We start from the raw sequence: 22,016 nt of genomic DNA, 5'->3' as shown, positions 1-22,016 counted from the left end.
TAAATGAAACTATATTCCAGTTACAAATAAGCCACTGAAAGTAAAACTATTAAAAACAACGATTTTTCGGGGCCTGGAGGACAATGGTACGTATACGTGATATTCTATGTTGGTTGGAGCAATATTACGTATACGTAATTTTTTTTTTTGTAATGGGTTTCAAAGCTTCAAAAATTCATAGCTGAGGCAAAAATGCATTAATTTCAATTCGGAAAACTGTTCTATGTTAGTTTTTGATAGGTTAATAAATCTGCATACTCAGTTTGAAATATACAAAAATTCAAATTTTGTGTAATTTAACGGACATAGCTAGATCGATTCAGCTGTTGATGCTGATCAATAATATATATAATTTATAGGGTTGGAAATGACTCCTTCACTAAGTTTTAGGCTTCTGACTAAAATTATAATACCCTGCAAATGGTATATTATTATTAGTATATTAAATTTGCATGTAAATATACTTATTTAATTAACTTTAATATTTAATTCTATTTTATCTTTTACTATTCAAGCTAAAGCTCTTTTAATTTTCCTCTTTCCATATTTTATTTACATAAATAAATTACTTTAAAACATTCTTTCTATCTATATATATAAAAATGCTCTGTTCGTGTCTACATCCTTCATAGACTCGAAAAGTTCTGAACCGTTTAAGCCCAAATTTTTACACAACATGCGTTGAGGTTCCAGCTCGGTTATTGACTACTTTTGATGTTGATAGCTTATCTGCGGTGGCGAATATATCTATTTTTTTTGCGTTTCCAAGTGCCCCTACTGCTGCGCCATCTACAGGCAGCCAGCTGAATCAAAGCATTTCCTGTCAAACATTCAAAACATATTGAAAGAAGAAACTTGAAAAGTTCTGAACCGTTTATGCCCAAATTTTTAGAGAACATGCGTTGAGGTTCCAGCTCGGTTATTGACTACTTTTGATGTTGATAGCTTATCTGCGGTTGCGAATATATCTATTTTTTTAGCGTTTCCCGTGCCCCTACTACTGCGCCCTCTACAAGCAAATCAAAGCATTTCCTGTCAAACATTAAAAACATATTGAAAGAAGAAATTGGAGATACAAATTTTATTTTTTGTTCAGGTTCAGTAAGAAACGAAGTCATGCCACCAAAGAAGTCGAGATTGGGTCGCCGTATTCGCAATACATAAGCAAAAAGACGTAAGATTACGAATATGACTGACGAAGAACGGGCCTCCATCCGAGAGTCGCGGCTGTGCGATGAACTTTTACTCATACAGGTTAATGGTTCGGAGGACCGATTGCAATCATATATTGAAATGTCGTCAGTTGTTTCATCAGTACATTGTCGATATGTATGCAAAAATTGAAACAACGTTTGCTGTTCCTCCGATTGAATCAGAAGAAACTTCGGTCCGAGGAATATACCCATTTGCGGGATGCTGTGATGAATGACCGTAATACAACCAACGTTGGAAAGCTCACGATTTTGCCATCCTCATACATAGGTAGTCCACGCCACATGCATGAATATGCTCAAGATGCCCAGGCATATGTTCGTTGCTACGGCCGTCCAGACTTATTTATCACCTTCACATGCAATCCAGCTTGGGACGAGATAGTACAGCTGTTATTTCCTGGACAATCATATAGGGATAGGCATGACATCACAGCCCGTGTTTTTAGACAAAAGCTCAAGTCACTGATGGATTTCATTGTGAAACATGAAGTTTTTGGATCTGTGCGGTGGTAGAATGGCAGAAGAGAGGATTGCCGCATGCGCACATACTGATTTGGCTTTATGATAAAATTACTCCAGACGAAATTGACAATGTGATATGCGCTGAGATTCCACGGGCAGAGGTTGATACAGATTTGCATGCAGTTGTCATCAAGAACATGATCCATGGCCCATGTGGTACCCTCAACCGAAGTTCACCAAGCATGGTAGACGGGAAGTGTTTCAAGCGATATCCTCGAGCATTTACAGCCAACACCGTAACAGGGGAAGATGGATATCCTCTGTATAGGAGACGGTCAACTGAAGATGGAGGGACTTCGGCAACTTTAAACATGAGAATTGGTGATATTGAGGTAGACAATCGTTGGGTGGTTCACCACTATTGTCAAAATCATACAAAGCGCACATCAACGTAGAATATTGCCATTCCGTGAAATCGATTAAATATATCTGCAAGTACGTGAATAAAGGCAGCGATATGGCAGTTTTTGGTGTTCAGGCAGAAAATGGTGACAGCAATGCAGTACGAGTTGTCGATGAAATATCTCAATACCAGGCTGGAAGATACATAAGCAGCAACGAGGTTGCATGGAGAATTTGTTCGTTTCCCATTCATGAACGCTATCCAGCTTTAGTTCACTTGGCAGTCTATTTGGAGAATGGTCAACGTATCTATTTCACAGAAAGAAATGTGCAAGAAAGAGTCCTGAATCCGCCAGCGACAACTCTGACTGCCTTCTTCACCTTATGCCAGGAAGATGATTTTGCCGGAACATTGATGTATTCAGAAGTGCCCTCTTAACCACAATATGCCACAGAGAAACGTGGCAGGGTACAGCTAGTTTTTTATAAAATTTAATAACAATAAACTGAGAAACAAATAAGTTAAGCAAACATTTCTATGCAAATTTCAGTAAAGTTTTCACACTTTTTTTTTTGTTTATCACAAATAAAGTCACCTTTTGTTTGCCATCCGCCGGATTAATCATATACAGAATCTGCGTAAATGTCAGCATTTGAATCTTCCCTCCCAGCCCCAGATCAAATTTCTTCCGTCCGTACGTGTGGGCCCAAAAACCCATCCAAGTCGAGAAAATAGAATTAGAATATAGAAAACAATGGCCAGCAGGTTGTCAACACAGACCAGCTGTTGCCACAAGAAGTCAGGCGAAGAATCGCTAGAATTTCAGGGAGACTCACGTTTCCATTCTTCCTCCATTCTCCAGCTAATCAAATATGAAAGTCTTACGTCACAAGGGAATTCTTTTTTTGGGATTTGATGGGCTTCATTTTGGGTATAAAAGTGGCCACATTTTGGCAATCAAAATCAGTTGCGACTGGAGCTAATACACCGAGAATGCGTGCCTACATTGCAATTTTACTCCTGGCCCTGGTGGCGGTGGCTTTGGCCCAAGGCGGCGGAGGACGTGGTCGCGGTGGTCGTGGAGGACGAGGCGGTGGCGGTGGCGGCGGTGGACGTAGCCTTGGTTTCGGTGGCAGACGCGGTGGCGGCGGCAGAGGATTTAACCGAGGACCACCTGGACCACCTGGTGGCTTCTTTGGCGGCGGACGCGGCGGTTGGGGAAGACCTGGCCGTTTCGATGGACCACCACGTCGTCCACATGGCCCAAGACCATGCTGGTCCACCACCGAGAGCGGTGCCGCTGCCAGCACCACCACCGACAGCAGCTCCGGCTCCAGCACCACCACGGATTCCTCCGTGAGCTCCTCTTCGGAGAACAGCAGCGATGTCACCACCGAGCCTACCGATACCGACAGCACCACCACCGAAGAGGGTTCTGGTTAAACTCGTCAATTTGCTCATGGAATGGGGAAATAGTACTTTGAATGCAATCAAAATAAAAATCAATTTGGCACATTAAATAGAATTTAAAAGTGGTAGAGTTTAAAGATAGATTAATCCATCTTTTCTTAATTACTCTGACTGGTTTAGAGGCATAGAAAACATGAGAAACTATGTCAAAGTATTTAATACAAAAACGTCTTCAGGAAGGCTATAAAAATCTTCTTTAACCCTAAGTTCAATGCAATAATTAGATCTATAATTTATATGGAAAGCTCTCCTTATTGTCTGTTTTAACTAAACTGTAAAATGTTAAATCCACTTATTAGGTACTGACAACTATCGGGGCTTTTAAAGATCAGGCAGTGTGTGCGGAACAGCTGCTGCCTGCTGCCAAAACTCTATTAGGACAAATTGAATTTTCGATGTAAAAAGAGGAGGAGGAAAGGCGGCTGATAGTTGGGGGACTTTTTGGCGGACAACACATGACATATGCTGCACTGGGCAGGAGCCAGGATATATCCCTGCCGAGAGGTCCGGACAGCAGGACACAACCATGGGAGTCGAGTGCGGCATGCACAAATCCAATAAATTGACCAATAATGAACGCTTGAATGCAGCTCCAGGCGGAAAAGGGTGCAAAAGGTGGCGGGGGTAGGGTTTTTGGTAGCTTTCCATCTACCAGATGGGAAAGCAAAGTTGAAAAGCCAAAAAACAATGATGGTCAGTGGCTATGGCCTGCGGTCCTTTGGTCCTTCGGTTATCCAACATCGCTCCCCGGGGCGGCCTCAAGACAACGTCAAAGACAAGGGCGAAAAATGCACACACACACAGAAAAAAACCAAAAAGGAAACTTAAAAACAAAACAAAAAAGTGGAAAAATTGAAGCAAAAAACAGTAAAAGCCAAGAAAAACCAATGAAAAAATCTCAACACGACACGAACAACATGAAAAATTTCCACAAGGCACAAGCAAAGGCAATGAATTATTAGGAAAATTCTGGACGAAGCAGAAATGCTCTTTAAGCAGAATAAATGTTTATAATGTGTATTCAAAATATTATTATAAAAATTGCTAAGCAAATTCATATACTTTTTTAAGGATTTCCAAGCAGTGAGCTATTTTTTCAAGCTAAAATTCTGAAGTAAAGTTAGTTTAGAAAATATTTAAAAAATATAAATGGTACTCTCCGATATCCTACATTATTGTTACTATAAAGAGTATTTAAATCTTTTTTATAATATAAATAAACATTTATTCATATAAATAACTAGATCAAAGGCACAGGTCCCTAACGAGCTGCTTCCTCGGCGTCCATCGATTTGAATGGAGGAATCATTAAACCGTTCGGGGATCATCATCATTCCTTTTGGCCAAGCAAGCCAATTCCCAGTTCCCTCCGGGAATGGAAAATGGTGTGGGGAAAATTGTGGAAAAATCTAGGCAAAAAAAATCAGAAAAACGTTGGAGATTGCATGCTCGTTTTATTTGCCACCGACTGACCACTGGGGTCCCTGATTGCTGGCCAGTAGTTGCTCCTGCTCTTACTCCTCCTCCTGCTCCTGCTGCTCACTCTAACAACAAAATAATTCATTTTCAATTAAAATCGTATCAGTTGTTGTTGCTGCCATTAAGCAAAAGAGTAAAGAAAAAGCCAAAAAAAAAAAGGAATCACAGCTGGAATCCCGAATCCCCAAAAACCGGAATCCAGCAACGGAATAAAAGGGTTTGAAGTTTGACTTTGGTCCCTTGTGGCATCGCAGCTTAATTGCCAGTCTAGTCCGCGGCGGGTGGTGCTGGTGGTGTTGGTGGGGTTGGGGGGTGCTTCTGGCTTACACAAGGTCACTGATGGCTTAACAATTTTACCCCACTCTCTCTGCTCTGCTCTCTCTTAATCCTTACAGTTCATCCGCTGGTCCAAGTGCCAAATCAATTGGTCGGCGCCCCGGTCCTCACGGATGTCACATTAATTTGCAATGTCGAAGCATCGCCGAAGGCCATCAATTACTGGCAGCGCGAGAATGGTAAGTCGCTAACAATAAAAAAAACACATCACAGAAGTGAAAATAAAAAAGCGAAAAAAAAGAACTATAAAGCCACACTGAGAACATTTTTTTTATTGACTTTTATTATTTGTACTTAGCTTGCAATTGGCCAAAACTTTTCATTTGCTTCGAAAGAAATATAAAAAACCAAATTAACTAAAGCATATCTTGATCTTCATCACAAAATTATCAATTATCAACTATCGATTATCGATTGTTTGGTTTATCAGTTAAACTAAAAATGTTCTACACTTTCGTAATGCTGGATTCGATGTATTTTTATTTAAGGGGCAACACCACTGTGGAGTCTAAGAGAAATAATACCACAACTATGTCCTCGTAACCAAAAGCAATAATCCCCAAAAGAGCACATGCCACTAGAAACTGCATCCGATTAGCTTTTTTACGACATTATTAATTTATCAAATTTATCAATAAGTATAAATTTAATTCGTTTTGATATTAAGTTCTAGCAAACATTTTCTTTTGCAATGCACCAAGTGATCGATAAGTTTTTATATCTGATTAGTTATTAATTTCCATAGAGCTATAAAAATTAAATATTTTCCTGCTCTAATTGATTTTCACTTTTAATTTTTAGTCAATATAGTTTTTATTATTTGCTTGATATATCTTAAGAATATTTTGCATCCTTAAAGCAATTATTTTACAAACATATGAACAAAGCATCTATTTTCACATTGCACACCACCAGTCCCTTTGTCTTTTGTAAATACTTAAATTTTAAATATTTCTTTAATGAAACGCCAGATTTTTTTCAAAGCTTTTACAGTAGTGTTACCCCTTAAAAAAAGTAACTTTTCAGTGGAGTCACATAAATCTCTAATGATTGCAAGTCCCTTGAAAAAGTGTCTTAAAGTATGTCCTCGTGAAATTCTTCTTTTTATTTTTTGGACCAAATAAACCAAACTGCAAAATTTCTTGTTATCCTATTGATGAAATAAAATGAAAAGAATTGCATACTTATTGGCGACCTTTTATGGGACTTTACATCACCAGAGATTTGTGGAGTTCCGCTGATTAATAAGCTTAAAAAGTATATACATTTTGATATTTTTATTTTCCAATTCAATATTTACATTATAGTTAGTCGGATATTCTTAACCGGAAAAGGCACAAAGCGAAAAGTAACCAAATTTTGTAAGAATCGATTTGATGAATTATCATTTTTAAATTTTATAAATGATTGAATAATTTTTTATTGAATATTTGGTTGATTAAGAATCAATGGTAAGTCCGCAAGAACTGGGAAACGACGAAAACTGCACAGAGAACGGTTCCTATTTTTAATTTAATAATGTCTTTAATGCACAATTGTAGACATTTCAAATTTTTAGAGTAGATACAATTCAATGGAATGAAGAAAATAATGTAGAATAATTATTTTATTGTGAATTATATTTTATTTTGCTAGAATTTATTAAAACTACACTTTATATTTTAAAGACTTGGTAAAACTGCTTTCTATTATTAGACATTCACTCTAGTTTTTCTCTGTGCATTTTCGGAATAACCCAAAAGCGGGGGAGTGGCCACGAATTGAATTTTTCATTTAGCATCTGGCTCGAGTTGGAACTCGGACTCGTTGAAACTTTATAAACCTTTCAATGCCGCAATTTGTCTTTATTTGGTTCGTGTTCGAAGCTCAAATATTTTTGTTGTCCCCCCTTACCGACACGGGCTGAAAGGCGGAAAGGCGCAAGCGGGGTTTACAAACAAAAAAAAACCATGGCTAGGAAAAACGTGGAAAACCAAAAAAGGGAGAGGAGAAGAGAGACCGCACTGAAGCTGGAACCTGGAAGCTGGGAAACTCTTTTGTCAAGTGCATTTGACGTATATTGCAAACGTGACAGGAGCCACAGCGTAAGCGTGGAACGCTTGGCAGCGGCAATGCCAGAAATGTCATCATCGATGGCCTTCCGACCACACCGAAACCCCGGAGGCAGGATTCTCATCCTGCTCCTCCTCCTACGCCGCCCTTCTCCGCCTTTCACCTCACGTAACCCAAGCTCATTTGGCCTGTCTCCCTGCTTCGTATTCATGACTTCATTCACACCTCGAGACCACACACCACTCCCCTGTCCTTAGTCCTTGGTCCTTTCTCCTCTCCACTAAACACAACTCAACCCAGCCTCATCTCACCACATCAGCAAATGGCACATTTCCCATTTTTAGCGTCGCTCATTTCGATTTCCCTTCCTTTTCCCGGTCTTGAACAGGCGAAATGATTATTGCCGGCGATCGTTACGGACTCACCGAGAAGGAGAACAACATGTACGCCATTGAGATGGTGCTGCACATCAAGCGGCTTCAATCGAGCGACTTTGGTGGCTACAAATGCATCTCAAAGAACAGCATCGGGGACACCGAGGGCACCATTCGATTATATGGTAATTATATATAACAATAATTTATAATTTGGATGATTAAGTTCACTTAAATCGAAACTGGAGACTCTAGACTCTTTTATATTAATATATACTAATACTTTAGATAATGTAATTTGAGTTTACGATATTTATACCCTTGCAGGTATTATAATTTCAGTCAGAAGTTTGCAACGCAGTGAAGGCGGCACCTCCGACTATATAAAGTATATATATTCTTGATCAGGATCAACAGCCGAGTCGATCTAGCCATGTCCGTCTGTCCTTCTGTCCGTCTGTCCGTATATCCGTCTGTCCGTTTCTACGCAAACTAGTCTCTCAGTTTTGAAGCTATCTGAATGAAACTTTGTAGTTAGCCTTCTATATACTCTCACTCGTATATATCCGGAACGGGCCGAATCGGACGACTATATAGCTGCCATAGGAATGATCGGAAAATTAAAAAAAAAAAAATTTTAACTTTTTCAGTTTTCAATAGAATTGGATCAAATTTGAGATATAGCCATTTTACTATACTCTTCAATTTTGCATACAATTTTATGAAAATCGGACTTCTATATCATATATATACATATAATTAATACAATTTAATTTATAACTTTTTCAGTTTTCAGCTGATTTTCATCAAACTTGAGGTATAGCAATTTCATATTAGTCTGAAATTTTGTGTCAAATTTCATGAAAAACGGACGACTATATCATATAGGTTCCATACAAACGATCGTTTGATGTAGAGGAAAAATGCAAATCTGTGAATGTAAAACTGTAAATATAATATGTATAGGTGAATGAAATAAATGCAGGTATTACTTCATTGTTTTTTAACACAAATATATATAATTTATATTGTATGGATTCCTGTTCATAGAAGTTCTATCTGCAAGGGTATATAAACTTCGGCGTGCCAAAGTTAGCTTCCTTTCTTGTTTTAAAATGACATAAACCATATATTAAACCCCATGGGATTCCCATTTTCTACCAATTCCCAGAAATGGAGAGACCTGGCAAGAAGAACAATCGCGATGACGATAACAACGATGTGTCGGTGAGTAAAGGAACCCCACAAATAGATCCCTTAACATATGAAAATATATATCCCATATTTGTTAAATAATACCATAAATGTCATGTCTATATATATAAATACCCCTATACCCTATATACACACACTATCTCTTTTAAATTCCGTGGCGACAGAAAAACGAGGTGGTGCTGAAGGAGACACGCCACGAGGACGGGTCACGCAACCAGAATGGAAGGCTCTACAAGGACAGGAATCCGGAGCAGGAGCGTGGAGCCACCGGCGGTGGAGCAGCAGCGTCTGTCCAAAGCGGTCGTGGGACAATGCGGCTAATCGGAACGTTTCTATTAGCCTTTCTGTTGGTGTTATTAACGACGATAGCGACGGCGACACCAACAATGGCCCCTGGCCATACAAAGGCCAACGTTGCCCACCGGGATAGACAATGGATGATGAAGCATCAAGGAGCAGGAGCAGGAGCAGGAGATGGAGTTGGAGGAGTCAAGGCAACGATGAGCTTCGATATGAAGCCTGAACTCTGGGAAAGATCAGCGGGGTTTAATAATAATAATAATAATAGGAGCAATTGGCGACGAAAGCTGTGGGAGCGAGGAGCCGCAGCTAAGTAAGATTATTATTATTATCATTACTATTATTATAGCTTAATTCAATTGTAATTATACAAGCACGATTATGATGCAAAGGCTTAGCCATCCTTTGTTGTGCGTGTGTCTGTCTGTGTGTAAGTGTGTTTGTGTTTGTGTGTGTGTTTGTGTGTGTGTGTGTGTGTGTGTTGGTGAGTGTTCCGGAAAGGGAGAGCATTAATCAATGGGGGATGATGATGATGATTTCCGCCCCCCTCTCCATCAGCTAATCATCTTTTACCGGGGCTAATTGCCAAAGGATAAGCAAACGTAAAGTGGGGGCGACTCTCTGGGCTAATTGAATGCATATTAAATCAAAAGAAGAACAAGCAGAGGGAGCGGATAAACTAAAGTGTCGTACTTAAGTGGAAAAAAATGCGTTTAAATGTTACCTCGTTAGTGGAAAATGAAAAAGTAAAACAGAAAACAGAAAAGAAAAGAAAAATCCCCCAGAAAAAACCATATAGTAAATGGTGTTCGGTTCTTTGAATGGCTTTAGCTACTCAAAAAGTAAACAAAGTATGACTACAAAAAGATATACAAATATATATATATATATATATATAAATATAAACCGGAAATATATACAACCCATGCATATATGCGTACTAAAAACAAAAATACGATAATTATAATGATACCGATATTGATCAATATATATACATATATAAAGAAATATGTATATTTCTAATTGTCCTATGGCTAAGTCAGGTTTATTTTTATTTCCCATTGATTAGAGTTTAGTTTACGCATTAATTGTTGAGTTTGTTTCTAGAAGAAATACACATAAACTATATATATATATATATATATAAATTAGGTGTTTAATCCAGAGTTCTGTATATAATATGTAAGGCCTGCTCAAAGAGAAAGGAATTTGTGGCTAAAATAAAGATAAATAATAATTGATAAATGATTATTGATACCTATAATGAGATAGAGAAAATGTTTAGATGATCTTTGCTAACCGTTAACTGTAAATATTTACACCCTGGGTGATCTGGAGAGAGTTTTGTTGTTCATTAAATGGTAAATGGTTCTATTTTTGGACCCCTTTGTTGTCTCCTTCGCTCCATGGCTCAAAAGACTAAATGCGGACCCTAGATTTAAGCCAAATCGAGAATCAACAAAAAGAGATTCTTCCGCTTAAACGAGAGGGTGTGTGTGTGGGTTAAAAAAAGTGGATTCTTCAATTAATTGTTATTACTTTTATAGATAAGAAATTATTGGCCGACATAATTTTCATTCGGTTATTTTTCGAATAGTTTACGTTCTTCAAATCAAAGCAGAAATATATTATTCTCTTTACTTGAAATGTTCCATAACTTTTTAAATTTTTAAAGATATTCATGAAAAGATAATTCCTTCATACATCTTGGCCATAAATCACTTATATTTCTCAGTCAATCCCAGAATATTGGCATTATTTTTTAAATTTTTTATGCCATTTGCAGCGTTTTATAGTTTCATTCAGAAGCTCAAAACGCAGTGAAGAAGACATTTCCGACCATACAAATCATATATATTCTTGATCAGCATTAAAATCTGAGTCGATCTAGCCATCTTATAGAGAACAAATTTTTCTTTTTAATTTTTTCAAATTTTTGTAAGGGGTAACATCATTAAAATTTTCAAAATTTGACAAAAAAAAATTAAATTTTTTTAATCTTAAAACTAAGTATACAGTTTTTTAATCCTTTAAAAACTAGCACAGAAATGATATCAGAATTGAAATTGATGCATTTTTGGCTAAGTTATGATATTTCAAAAATTTTAAATTACCCAAAAAAAAATACCATATAAAAATATCGATTTAATATACCACACACATTTTAGGTTTTTTTTTTGTAGGTATATATGTAAATACCAAAAAGCAAAGATTGCCAGAAGTCATTTATATTTCGATTTTCAATCAAAATCTTTATCAAAAAGGAATAGAACATGGCTTTGTTATGATCGATGTGTATTTAAATCCATTTACCTATGGCTAACTGTGGCTTCAATTTTTTCTTTTCCTGGATATTTTTACACTGCTTTAGGGACACACAATCCTGCCACACATACCCTTTGAGGAAATCACCCATTGTATATGATATATGTATATGATATAAGTGTGTTGCCCCAAAAAGGTATGCATGTTGTTCAGCTCAATTCCACATTTAAAATAAAACTATACATGTTTTGTAAAACGCAGAAAACAGAAATAAGTGTGCCAAAAAAACAAAGCATTAAAAGGCGAAAATAAACAGAGTTAAAAACCGGAAAAAGATGTGTGTGTGCATGTGTGTATGGATGTGTTTGAGTGTTCATATCAGTAATATCCTTGCATATATCTATATGTATTATCCACATATCCAAAAGCCGCTCCCCAGTGTGAACAAACCAACATAAGAAATACAAACAAAATAAAATATTAAAAGGTAAAGGGAATACATTTTCAAAAGCTGACTACTCAGATGTACTCTGACTCATATACGTACCGGAGAAAGGAATAAATGGTCGAGGAAAAGTACATTTTAAATATATAATGAAAGATACAAGAAAAGGATAAAGTTAATTATAGGGAATACTTTTTTTTTCGTGGTGGCGAATGCCTGGCAAATCAAAGTTACGTTTAATCTAGACATGTAAGTAAACCAAAAGCATATATATACCCATATATATATATATGTATATATATATATATATATCTAGATGGAAATCCAAAAGTTGTTCAAAAGACACACACACAGGCTAAAATAACAGACTAAACTATAGTGAAAATACTAAGGAACTCTAAGTACAGAATCTCCCATTCAAATCGTAAATGCATTCAATGTCTACGCTACCGCCATACAAAGATAAACCAAATAAACGAAAGATACAAATATTTGACAACTACATATGCATAATCCAACAAACCTACAACATGAGAATATCCAACAATTTCAAGATGTAAAACCCCCCTCGAAAAAAATATACAACATGTTTGAACATCAAGATAATAGCATTTAGTTGAAATTTGTGTTTATGTACATAAGAAATGAGCGAACAAAGCATATGTTTGTACTGTAAAATCTGTTTATTATACAACTGAATATTCAAAGAAAAAAAAAGAGAAACAAAGAAAAACCCGCGCAAACATGACAAAAAAACCCCCAAAAAAATGAGAGAATACAAAAAAAAAGAAAAATAAATAAAGAGAAATGCATATGAAACTTTGAAAGTCTTACTATCAATATTTAGATTAAATAAACACTATGACAATGTCTGGTAAGTAACGCCCTAATACTAGCAATATTTAATATAAATTTTAGCGTAAAGATAGACTGCCTTTTTTTATGATTCTTCTCAGTGGTAAGTTTTGGTAATTTCCGTCAGATGTCACTTTATTAGAGCATCTTTTTCATCACTTCTTTTATTTTAATTTATCTTCTACCCGAAAAGCTTATAAAAGTAATTACACACTTATGATAATTTATACCTGCCTATATTTTAACCTTCTACAACATCTTTTTCAAGTTTACTATCCCAAAAATCGATTTAATATTTCTATTTAATGATTACATTTTCCCAAAAAAAACCCACTTACACCTACTTCCAAGTGATTAACAATTTTGTGGAACCATTTATTGGGCCAACAATTGAATTGATTATTTAAAAAGAGAACCCACAAAATGCTGAATACTAAATGGAAGCAAGATGGATAAGTGAGGAGATCAAAGATATATATATGACTACGAGTTCATCGTTTATATATATGGGCATTTGAGCTCGATTTGTTTCGCAAAGAATAAATACAAAATGCCCAACGAAATGCAAACACAAAACTGTGCAAATATTTTGTATTTTTCTGTGTGTGTGTGTGTGTTTTTGTGTGTGTTTCCGTTGGTCAAATGATGGTGGCCAACACTAACAACTAACTAACATTTTGTATTTATTTTAAGTTGTGTAGCTATACAAAATATGCACACAAGCCGTGCCGAGTTATTTATATTGCACAGACTCAGATACAGATACAGATGCAGACAATGGATGGAACCGTGCGACAATTTTTGGTCCCCAGAACGTTGCACTCACCGCAACTCAACTCTGCACAGTCCTGAATCCTGCAAGCCTAAAAATGAAAATGCAAAATGCAAAATGGAAAATGCAAAATGCAAAATGGAAAATGGAAAAAATATCTTTACATTTGCATCTTTTATATTCACACGACACACAGAAGAACCAAAGGCCAAGGGAGGAAGCGGCAAAGATTGGGTTTATAACAATGTGCAGGTTTATGTCAACCAGAACCAGGACCTGAAATAGGACTAGAGCCAGGACCAGAATGGGGACGAATGATGACTACGATGAGCATTGCCAAGGCAACACTCGGATGGGGTGGCATCAGAAAGAGCGGGTCATGGGGGATATGTAATACACTAAGGGAAAATGTTGATAATTAAGCAATTTTGTTGGTAAGGAGTAAGGGGTTTTAATGATTTTTTGTATATTTTAAGAGGGAATCAAAAACAATATTATACCTACAATACCTAAAATCTTAAAAGATACTTTAAGAGTATCTAAATAATGTATATTACATACTATATATTGCATCAATTGAAACAACTTACATTCCTAACATATATTTATTATTTACTATTAATATATTTATTTAAACCTTGTAATAATATTTTTCCCAGAGAATATTAAATATTTCTTAAAGATCTATTACTCAAGGTTCTTCAAAGGTAATTTCCCATAACTTCCATTACGTTTTCCCCTGTGCAGGGTTAAGTTGAATGAAGAAACCCAACCGAATCTGAATCCTCATCCGTATCCTCATCCGAAACCAGCTGCCTAACGATGGATGCACCTTGGAGCACTGCGCGGATGCGGATGCGGAGAAGAGAGAGACAGTGTTGCCTGTATTCTTTACTCCTGCCACTGCTAATAGTTTAAATTCATCTGCATGTCTGTGTCTGGTTTCACGCTTTATGCACTGCTAATGATTTGATGTCGTCTCCCTTTTTCCCTGGAATGGAATGGAAAACTCTGGGCAACCCAAGGGAAAAACTGGGCTAAAATCAAGAGGGGGGAAAGCGAGTGGGACAGCCGTGAATCCAGCAGCCACGTGACGATGTCAAATGCAAAACTCTCTCTCACTGCTCTCTGCACTCGGCTAATGCTCCTCCAACCATAGCCCACATTCTTATTTAAATATATGTATATATATAGATATTATATATAGAGCACATTTCCATATACAGTACTGGTGGTGGAGGCGACCTTTTGTATGTCGTTGATGGATCCAGGAAATGCACAGTTTGCAACTCGTTTTGAATCAAGTTGAAGTTGCCATTGCCACCTGCATCCTGCATCCTGCATCCTGCATCCTGCATCCTACATCCTGCAACCTGGACACCGGCTAGTCCGACGAGTCCAAGCATTTCGAATCGATTAGCCCAAATTATTTACATTGAAGCCACTCTAATTGTGCCAACAAATAAATAACGAATCAAAAGTGCAGCCAGCCGAGCCAAGCCAAAATATAAAAGCTGGCCGAAAAGCCCTCACAGCAATTGTGTTTTAGCCTGTGTGCAAACAATTTGCGAATGTAAACAAGGCCAAGAGAGCGAGAGAGAGAACCGAGCCAAGCTTCTTCTTATTTTTATTACGCAAACCAAAATTCTTGGCTTTTAAATCAATTTAAATCAGAGACATAAGTACCAGCTTAGAATGCTTACCAAAAAGCCAAAGGAATTGAGTTGAAAGCCAAAGGTTTGGGCAGCTCTAAAGAAGTATTAGTATTATAGTTCTTATTCCATAAACGTTATTTTATTGCAAATTTCGGTTTAACTCGAAGCAAGTAAGTGAGCAAAAGAATTTTAAATACACAGAAGACAGTAAATAAATGCGTCATGCTGGGCCAAGCAAATATTTGATTTTTAAATTGCTCTTCAGAATCTTTTGTCTTCTCTGCTTTATTGTTTTAAAAGTATTTAATTTATTTTACTTTATCTGAAAATCAACGGGGTTCAATGTGGTTAAGAAAGGCAAATATTATTGAGTTTAAAAGAACAGAAAAGAACTTAAGTGAAAATGAAAAACTTTGGCTCACCCTGCGTATACGTAATTTAATGTTTTATAATATATATATAATATTACGTATACCTAATTTTATGTTTAATATTACGTATACGCAATTTTATGATTAACATTATTATGATGATGATGATTAATTAACTATTAGATTACATATATATAAATAAACTTTCATAAGATAACTATGTATACCTAATTTAATTCTTCACATTACGTATACGTAAATTCATTATTAATATTACGTATACGTCTAACTTACATATAAATATATTACTACGTATACGTAATTTAATTCTTAACATTATGAAAGTAACTTTGTTCAGTTAGTATCTATGATCTTTAATTTACAGTAAGCATCTATGACCAGTAAGTACCTATGACCAGTTAGTAAGTAGTATGAGCAGGAAGTATCTATGATCAGTAATTAACTATGATCATAAATTAACTATGATCAATAAGTATCAATGAACATTAAGTAACTCTATACAGTAAGTATCTATGGCCAGTAAGTAACTGGTCAGTAAGTATCTATGACCAGAAAGTATGTATGTATGTAACTGTGAACATTAATAAGCAATGACTTGCAACTTTTGTAACAACACATTTCTGAGACTTGGCCGGAAGAAGTCACTTCGTTCCGGGGATGTTAGAACCAGTTGGGAATCATATGCACAGATGTGCGAGATTTGTTTTGGAATGAATTTATGAGAAAGCTATTTGAATGAAACAACGGAATTATTCTTCTATATAATTTTACTAAAATATAAGTCGGATCGGTGGACTATATATACATATATATAGCTGACATAGGAACAATCGGACGATTTATAGAAACTTGATCATTAATTAACTGTTATCAGTAAGTATCTATGAACATTAAGTAACTATGACCAGTAACTTAATTAACTTTGATCAGTAAGTCCCAATGAACAGTAAGTAGATATGATCACTAATTAACTTTGACAAGGAAGTATGTATGAACAGTAAGTATCTATGACCAGTACGTAAGTATAATCAGTTACTTACTTTAAACACTAATAAACAATGACTTGCAACTTTTGTAACACAACACATGGCTGAGACGTGGCCGGTAGAAGTCACTTCGTTCCGTGCACAGATGTGCGAGATTTGTCTTGGAACAAATTTAAGCTATTTGAATGAAACTATGGAGTTATTCTTCTATATAATTTTTCTAGAATATAAATATGCAAGATTTGTTTTGGAAGAAATTTAAGAGCAAGGTATTGAAATTAAACTATGGAGTTATTCTTTTTTTAACATATTTTTTTATATTTTAACAAAAATATATATAATTTATATTGTGTTAATTTCTAGTGGTCGAATTTCAATCTGCAAGTGTATACAAACTTCGGCGTGCCGAAGTAAGCTTCCTTTCTTTTTATGTTTAACATAATGTATACGTAATTTTATACTTATCATTGCGTATACGTAATTTCATGATTAATATTACGTATACGTTTATATTAAATATAAAATAATGAAACTTCTATACGTAATTTATTTATTTGTTATTATATATAATATAATATTTTGTATACATGTATGTCTAAAATTACATATGTGTTTTATGTTGAGTATTACGTATACGTTTTCTCATAATTAATATTATGTATACATAATTTAATACTTAACATTGCGTATATGTAATTTCATGATTAATATTAAATATATTTTAAAATATATATTAAATATAAAATAATGAAACTTCTATACAAATATTACGTATACGTAATTTCATGCCTAATATTACATACATATACGTAATGTCATGCTTAATATTACATATACGTTATTTTATTATAATATTTTGTATACGTGTATGATTAAAATTACATATATGTTTTATGTTGAGTATTACGTATACGTTTTCTTATATTTAATATTACGTATACGTAATATAATACTTAACATTGTGCATACGTAATTTCATGATTTATATTAAATATATATATTAAAATAAGCAATTAAATATAAAATAACTAAACTTCTATAAAAATATTACGTATACGTAATTTCATGCTTAATATTACATATAAGTTATTTTAATAAAATATTTTGTATACGTGTATGTTTAAAATTACATATATGTTTTATGTTGAGTATTACGTATACATTTTCTTATATTTAATATAAAGTATACGTTTACGTAATTTCATACTTAATATTACGTATACGTTATCATTTGCTTAAGCAGCCAAAAAATCTATAAATTTAAATAAAATAAAATATAAGAAAAACATACATAGCTGTTTTCTTTAATTTCACAAAAGAAAACCCCCGAAAACTGCAACAAATGTATATTTCTATATATGTATTTGATAAAACTGCTGACCAACTTGCCCTCTTTTCCAAGCCTTTTTTTCGTATCCCTTTTCGTCCCATAAACACACATACTATATATTATTTTTCTTTTGAATGCCCTTCCAGAGGATATTATCCAATTTATGTAAAATTTTCAATAGTTTTGTTAGATTAATCCCCATTACTTTGAAGATAATGGTAGTAGAAGATAGTTTTGGACCCTAAAAAACTATACTTCCACATAACTAAAAAATGTTATTAATGAATTCAATTAAACTTGTACTTTATAGGTCATACTAGTTGGTTCTAAAGAGTATACTAAAAAACTATACTTCCACATAACTAAAAAATGTTATTAATGAATTCAATTAAACTTGTACTTTATAGGTCATACTAGTTGGTTCTAAAGAGTATACTAACTTCATTTACCCAACCAAGCTTTCTTTCTTGGTTTTTTGTGTTTTTTGTTTTTCTTTTTTGTAAATTTCTTTCTTTGCACAGAGCGCGAGCTCACATTTGTTGTGTTTTATTTCTTTTTGGCGCAAATATTTGAGGATTTTAATTGTTTGTATTTGTGTGGAGGATAGGGAGAGGGGGGCAGGGCTAGGAAAAAATGCAGCAACAGTACAATAGCAACAAGCGGCGAAAATATTTGAACAATTCCAAAATGCGATAGTAAAGTGTTTTAAGCGGTTTTTGTTTGAATGCGGCCGAGGGTGGTCTTTTGCCCTGAGTTTTCCCCTCGGACATTGCATACTTTTAGGCCCCACTGTGTGGCTTGGCCATGTGCGTGTGTGTGTATGAGTGTTTGTTTGTTTGTGTTTGTCTGCAGCCTGTACACACACACACATACAGTCACTCGCACATGGGCATTTATTTACTGTGCGCATGTTTTATTGTTTAACATTTAAAATATTTGCGCCTGCATAAAATTTGACCCGTCGTGCAGCAGGCCTCGTCCCTGCCGCATCCTTTCTGGCTTCTTTCATTTTCATTTGGCGCTTTTTTTGCTTTTGCAGCTCTGCTGTTTGCTCACTCGCTTGAATATATGCTTATTTACTTGCCGGGTTTTTTTGGTGGCCCTTTTTCAGGGTATTTTTTAACTTGTTTTATTGTTTTGCCTTTTTTTCCCAATTGAAATCTACCCACAGATTCGCCATCGTCGTCATTGTGTTGTGTTTTAAATTGTTTAAGCATTTAGTTTGTTTGCCATTTGCAACAAACCAGAAATGAACAAATATATAAACAGTGACAAAGCCTTGCTTCAGGCCAGTGTTTGCCCACGAATATCCTCCTGCTTTTGAAAGGCATTAGCCATTCATAATTAATTAATTAATATATGTGTAGGTAAAGCCTTTAAAAGGAATGCTATAATAAAATATAGAACTAAAGCCGTTTAAAGCTTCTAAATAAACGCTGCCTGAAGGGAGTTCTAAGAGGAAAAGAAGAATTCGATCTTGCAGAATCAATCCATATTGTTTAAAAGAAAATAGGAACTAATAAAATATATATAACACATTTATACATATAAAATAATTTAGGGTATTTTATATTCACAAATTGCCAAGAATAAAAAGGTAAACAAAGGCAGCAGCCTCCCCTTCCTCACCTTTCCTAATGTTAAGCTTGAAAACCACAAGAGTGGATCGTATTGCCCGCTCTCGCTCTTAGGTTCCACTTTCTATTGCGAGAACAAGCAAAGCTACAGAAGCAATATATGAGCGCTCGCTAAAAAAGAGAGGACAAGAGAAAAAAGAAAATGGTGTTGTTTCACTCACCCGTTCATATTCATACTGATCCTAACGGTGAATTAGTGGACGAAAATCGAAGCTTTTAATTTTTCAATGTTTGCCAAAGTTTTATAAACATAATTCCTTTACGTTTCTTGCGTTAGCCAGAATAAAACGTACCGATCTTGGCTATGTATGGTATACGAATTAAAAAAACACGACAGCGGCCCGGCTTATATTTTGGGGCTATTTCAGGCCTTGCCCCCACTTCACTGCCAGAGCTCGCTGATTTCCCGCTACATTTTCCGCGTTTTACTTCTTTTTACCGATCTCCTGACATGGTTGATGTTTTTGTCTTTTTTCGTTCCTCCGTTCACTTTTTTCCTCCGCTTCACTTGGCGGCGTTGGAGGAACTGATTTCCAACGGCCACCGGGAGATGCCGCTATGCGATAATGGAAGAGAGCGAAGCTTTGGCTAGTGGAAGGGAGAGGAGATACGGTGATGACTTTAATATCAGCTAACCACAAAGCTTCCACTTTTGATCTGAACTGGAAACGCGGTTAAATTTGAATCTGTTCGGAAGTCACAGCGCAATTAGAATTACTTTCTTTAATTACCGATCATTTCTTAGGCAAATATATGATGTATTCGTACGCGATTTTTATAAAATTAAAGGCTAAATTATAGAATAATTCTAAATGTGTTAAATAATAATAATATTGTTTTTCTAATGATTTTCTCACTGTTTATTTGTCAGATATTATATTTATATATTATATAATCATTCGATCTCACCAATTCCTTATAATATACATAAATTAACTAAATTGTTCAATAAAAAAAATTTTACCTGTAGATGATCCCATAATATAAAGAGTTCCTCTACAAAAAAAAGAAAAAAAAAATTACCATTAATTAGCATTCATTGCCTTGGAGGACCTGCGAATAACTTCAAATATTCAGCCGGCATTTAGAGAGCGCCACGCCCACCGGCGCCGAATTCCGCCTTCGCATTTGCGACCGTGATTGCATGCTAGCCTAACCATTGGAAATGGGAAATAGAAATCGTACTGCGAACGGGTGAGAGGGGAGGGAATGTGCAAGGACTGCTCGGCGAGTGGGGAAAATGCCCAACGTTTTGCCCAGGAGACCTCGTGCTCTTGGCCAACAAAGGACCTTACCTTCACCTGGCTGGGGGTTGGGGGGTGGAGTAGATGGGGGCGTGGCAGGAAGATGTGAAAAACAGACAGTATAGACGGCGGGGAAAACCTAAAATTTTCAAGCAGCCCCCCAAAACATTAATGTGGAGCACATTAGTGCACGTAAGTGTATTAAGGATAATGGATGCACTCATAGATATATTTTAGCCAGGAGCCAGGTCAGAGCTGGGCTGCGGTGTCCTGATGAATACAACGAGGTCCTTGAATAGCAGCATTCAGCAAGGATACGGATACGGATTCCGATTCGGATGCGAATGCGAATGCGAATGCGGATACAGATACAGGACTCGTGTTCCAGAACTCAGAGCTCAGGTTAAAGCTGCACTTGTGTGTGTGAATAAATTGCATTTGCCGGCAGCTCTTCGTTTTCAAATATTTTAATATGTTGCCAAAGGATCTAAAGACCTGCAATATTAAGACCAGAAACTCCAGGACTTTGGATAAAAAAGATTAATAGACTGATAGACAAATATATTGGGAGAGAAAAGGGGTATAAATAGGTCTCTGTTTCAAATTCAAATCGAGGGATCATTGCTTGAAATGAGCTCTATAATCAAGGGAAAATCAAGTGAATTTATATTCAACAATACATAAACCATTCATTCCAATGACTCCAACCTTTAATAACCATTACCACAAAGACAGAAAACACACAAAGAAACCATTTCGAAATGAGGTCCTTTTTAAGCAAACTCAAACGGGATTCTTTACCTGCGATGCGGGGCTCATCAATCGGAATTGAATTTCAATTGCCATTGTCTGTTCACCTCTCACCTCACAGCCCCCTCAAAAAAAACACACACACACACAAAAATGAAAAGAAACAAGGGGAAAATAAAAAAGCGACAAATATATATATATATATACATTTTTCGAAGTGGCGCCTGGTGGCGGGTGGGTAAAGCATTTTTATTGCCATCATTGTCAGCGGGAATTGTCATCATAAATATTTGATTGTTGCATCAATAAAAGCTTATGACACATAAAATCCATAATTTCAATTGTTGGCCCCGCGGGCGTGTCTCCTCCGACTGTGAATG

At 35.8% G+C, this 22,016-nt stretch overlaps 2 protein-coding genes and 1 long non-coding RNA gene across 13 annotated transcripts in view; 2 read left to right on the top strand and 1 right to left on the bottom strand.

Moving 5' to 3' along the window:
- DIP-beta (Dpr-interacting protein beta) overlaps positions 1-12,834 on the top strand; it is a 46,329-nt gene extending 33,495 nt beyond the window's left edge. For 4 of the 11 annotated variants that reach the window (XM_020949754.2, XM_086836080.1, XM_086836079.1 and 1 more), the window contains exons 7-10: positions 5,424-5,543; positions 7,805-7,975; positions 8,962-9,017; positions 9,170-12,834. In XM_020949754.2, coding sequence (XP_020805413.2) covers positions 5,424-5,543; positions 7,805-7,975; positions 8,962-9,017; positions 9,170-9,622 — 800 coding nt within the window. In that variant the 3' untranslated portion in view covers positions 9,623-12,834. Of the gene's footprint in view, positions 1-5,423; positions 5,544-5,852; positions 6,726-7,804; positions 7,976-8,961; positions 9,018-9,169 lie in introns of those variants that run through there. The other 7 variants (XM_086836077.1, XM_086836078.1, XM_086836076.1 and 4 more) reach the window with 3 other exon arrangements.
- The window catches only part of LOC147643301 (uncharacterized), a 44,144-nt gene extending 23,974 nt beyond the window's left edge, over positions 1-20,170 (bottom strand). The window contains exon 1 of the long non-coding RNA XR_015272399.1: positions 19,804-20,170. This is a non-coding gene — a long non-coding RNA (uncharacterized LOC147643301). The remainder of the gene's footprint in view (positions 1-19,803) is intronic.
- LOC147643302 (uncharacterized) lies at positions 3,073-3,522 on the top strand. The gene has a single exon (XM_086836088.1). The coding sequence runs from the start codon at positions 3,073-3,075 to the stop codon at positions 3,520-3,522; it is 450 nt and encodes a 149-aa protein (XP_086692214.1).
- Positions 20,171-22,016: the final 1,846 nt, after the last annotated feature.

Source organism: Drosophila serrata, unplaced genomic scaffold (genome assembly GCF_035046125.1).
Source record: "Drosophila serrata isolate PLE 108 unplaced genomic scaffold, ASM3504612v1 contig_276, whole genome shotgun sequence".
In the NCBI taxonomy this organism is placed as follows: domain Eukaryota; kingdom Metazoa; phylum Arthropoda; class Insecta; order Diptera; family Drosophilidae; genus Drosophila; species Drosophila serrata.
The sequence above is the reverse complement of the archived record's forward strand: the minus strand, read 5'-3'. Positions and strand labels throughout refer to the sequence as shown.

Bases quoted from the DNA above. Each gene is read 5' to 3' on its own strand.
- LOC147643302 (XM_086836088.1), top strand. From the start codon at position 3,073: ATGCGTGCCTACATTGCAATTTTACTCCTGGCCCTGGTGGCGGTGGCT.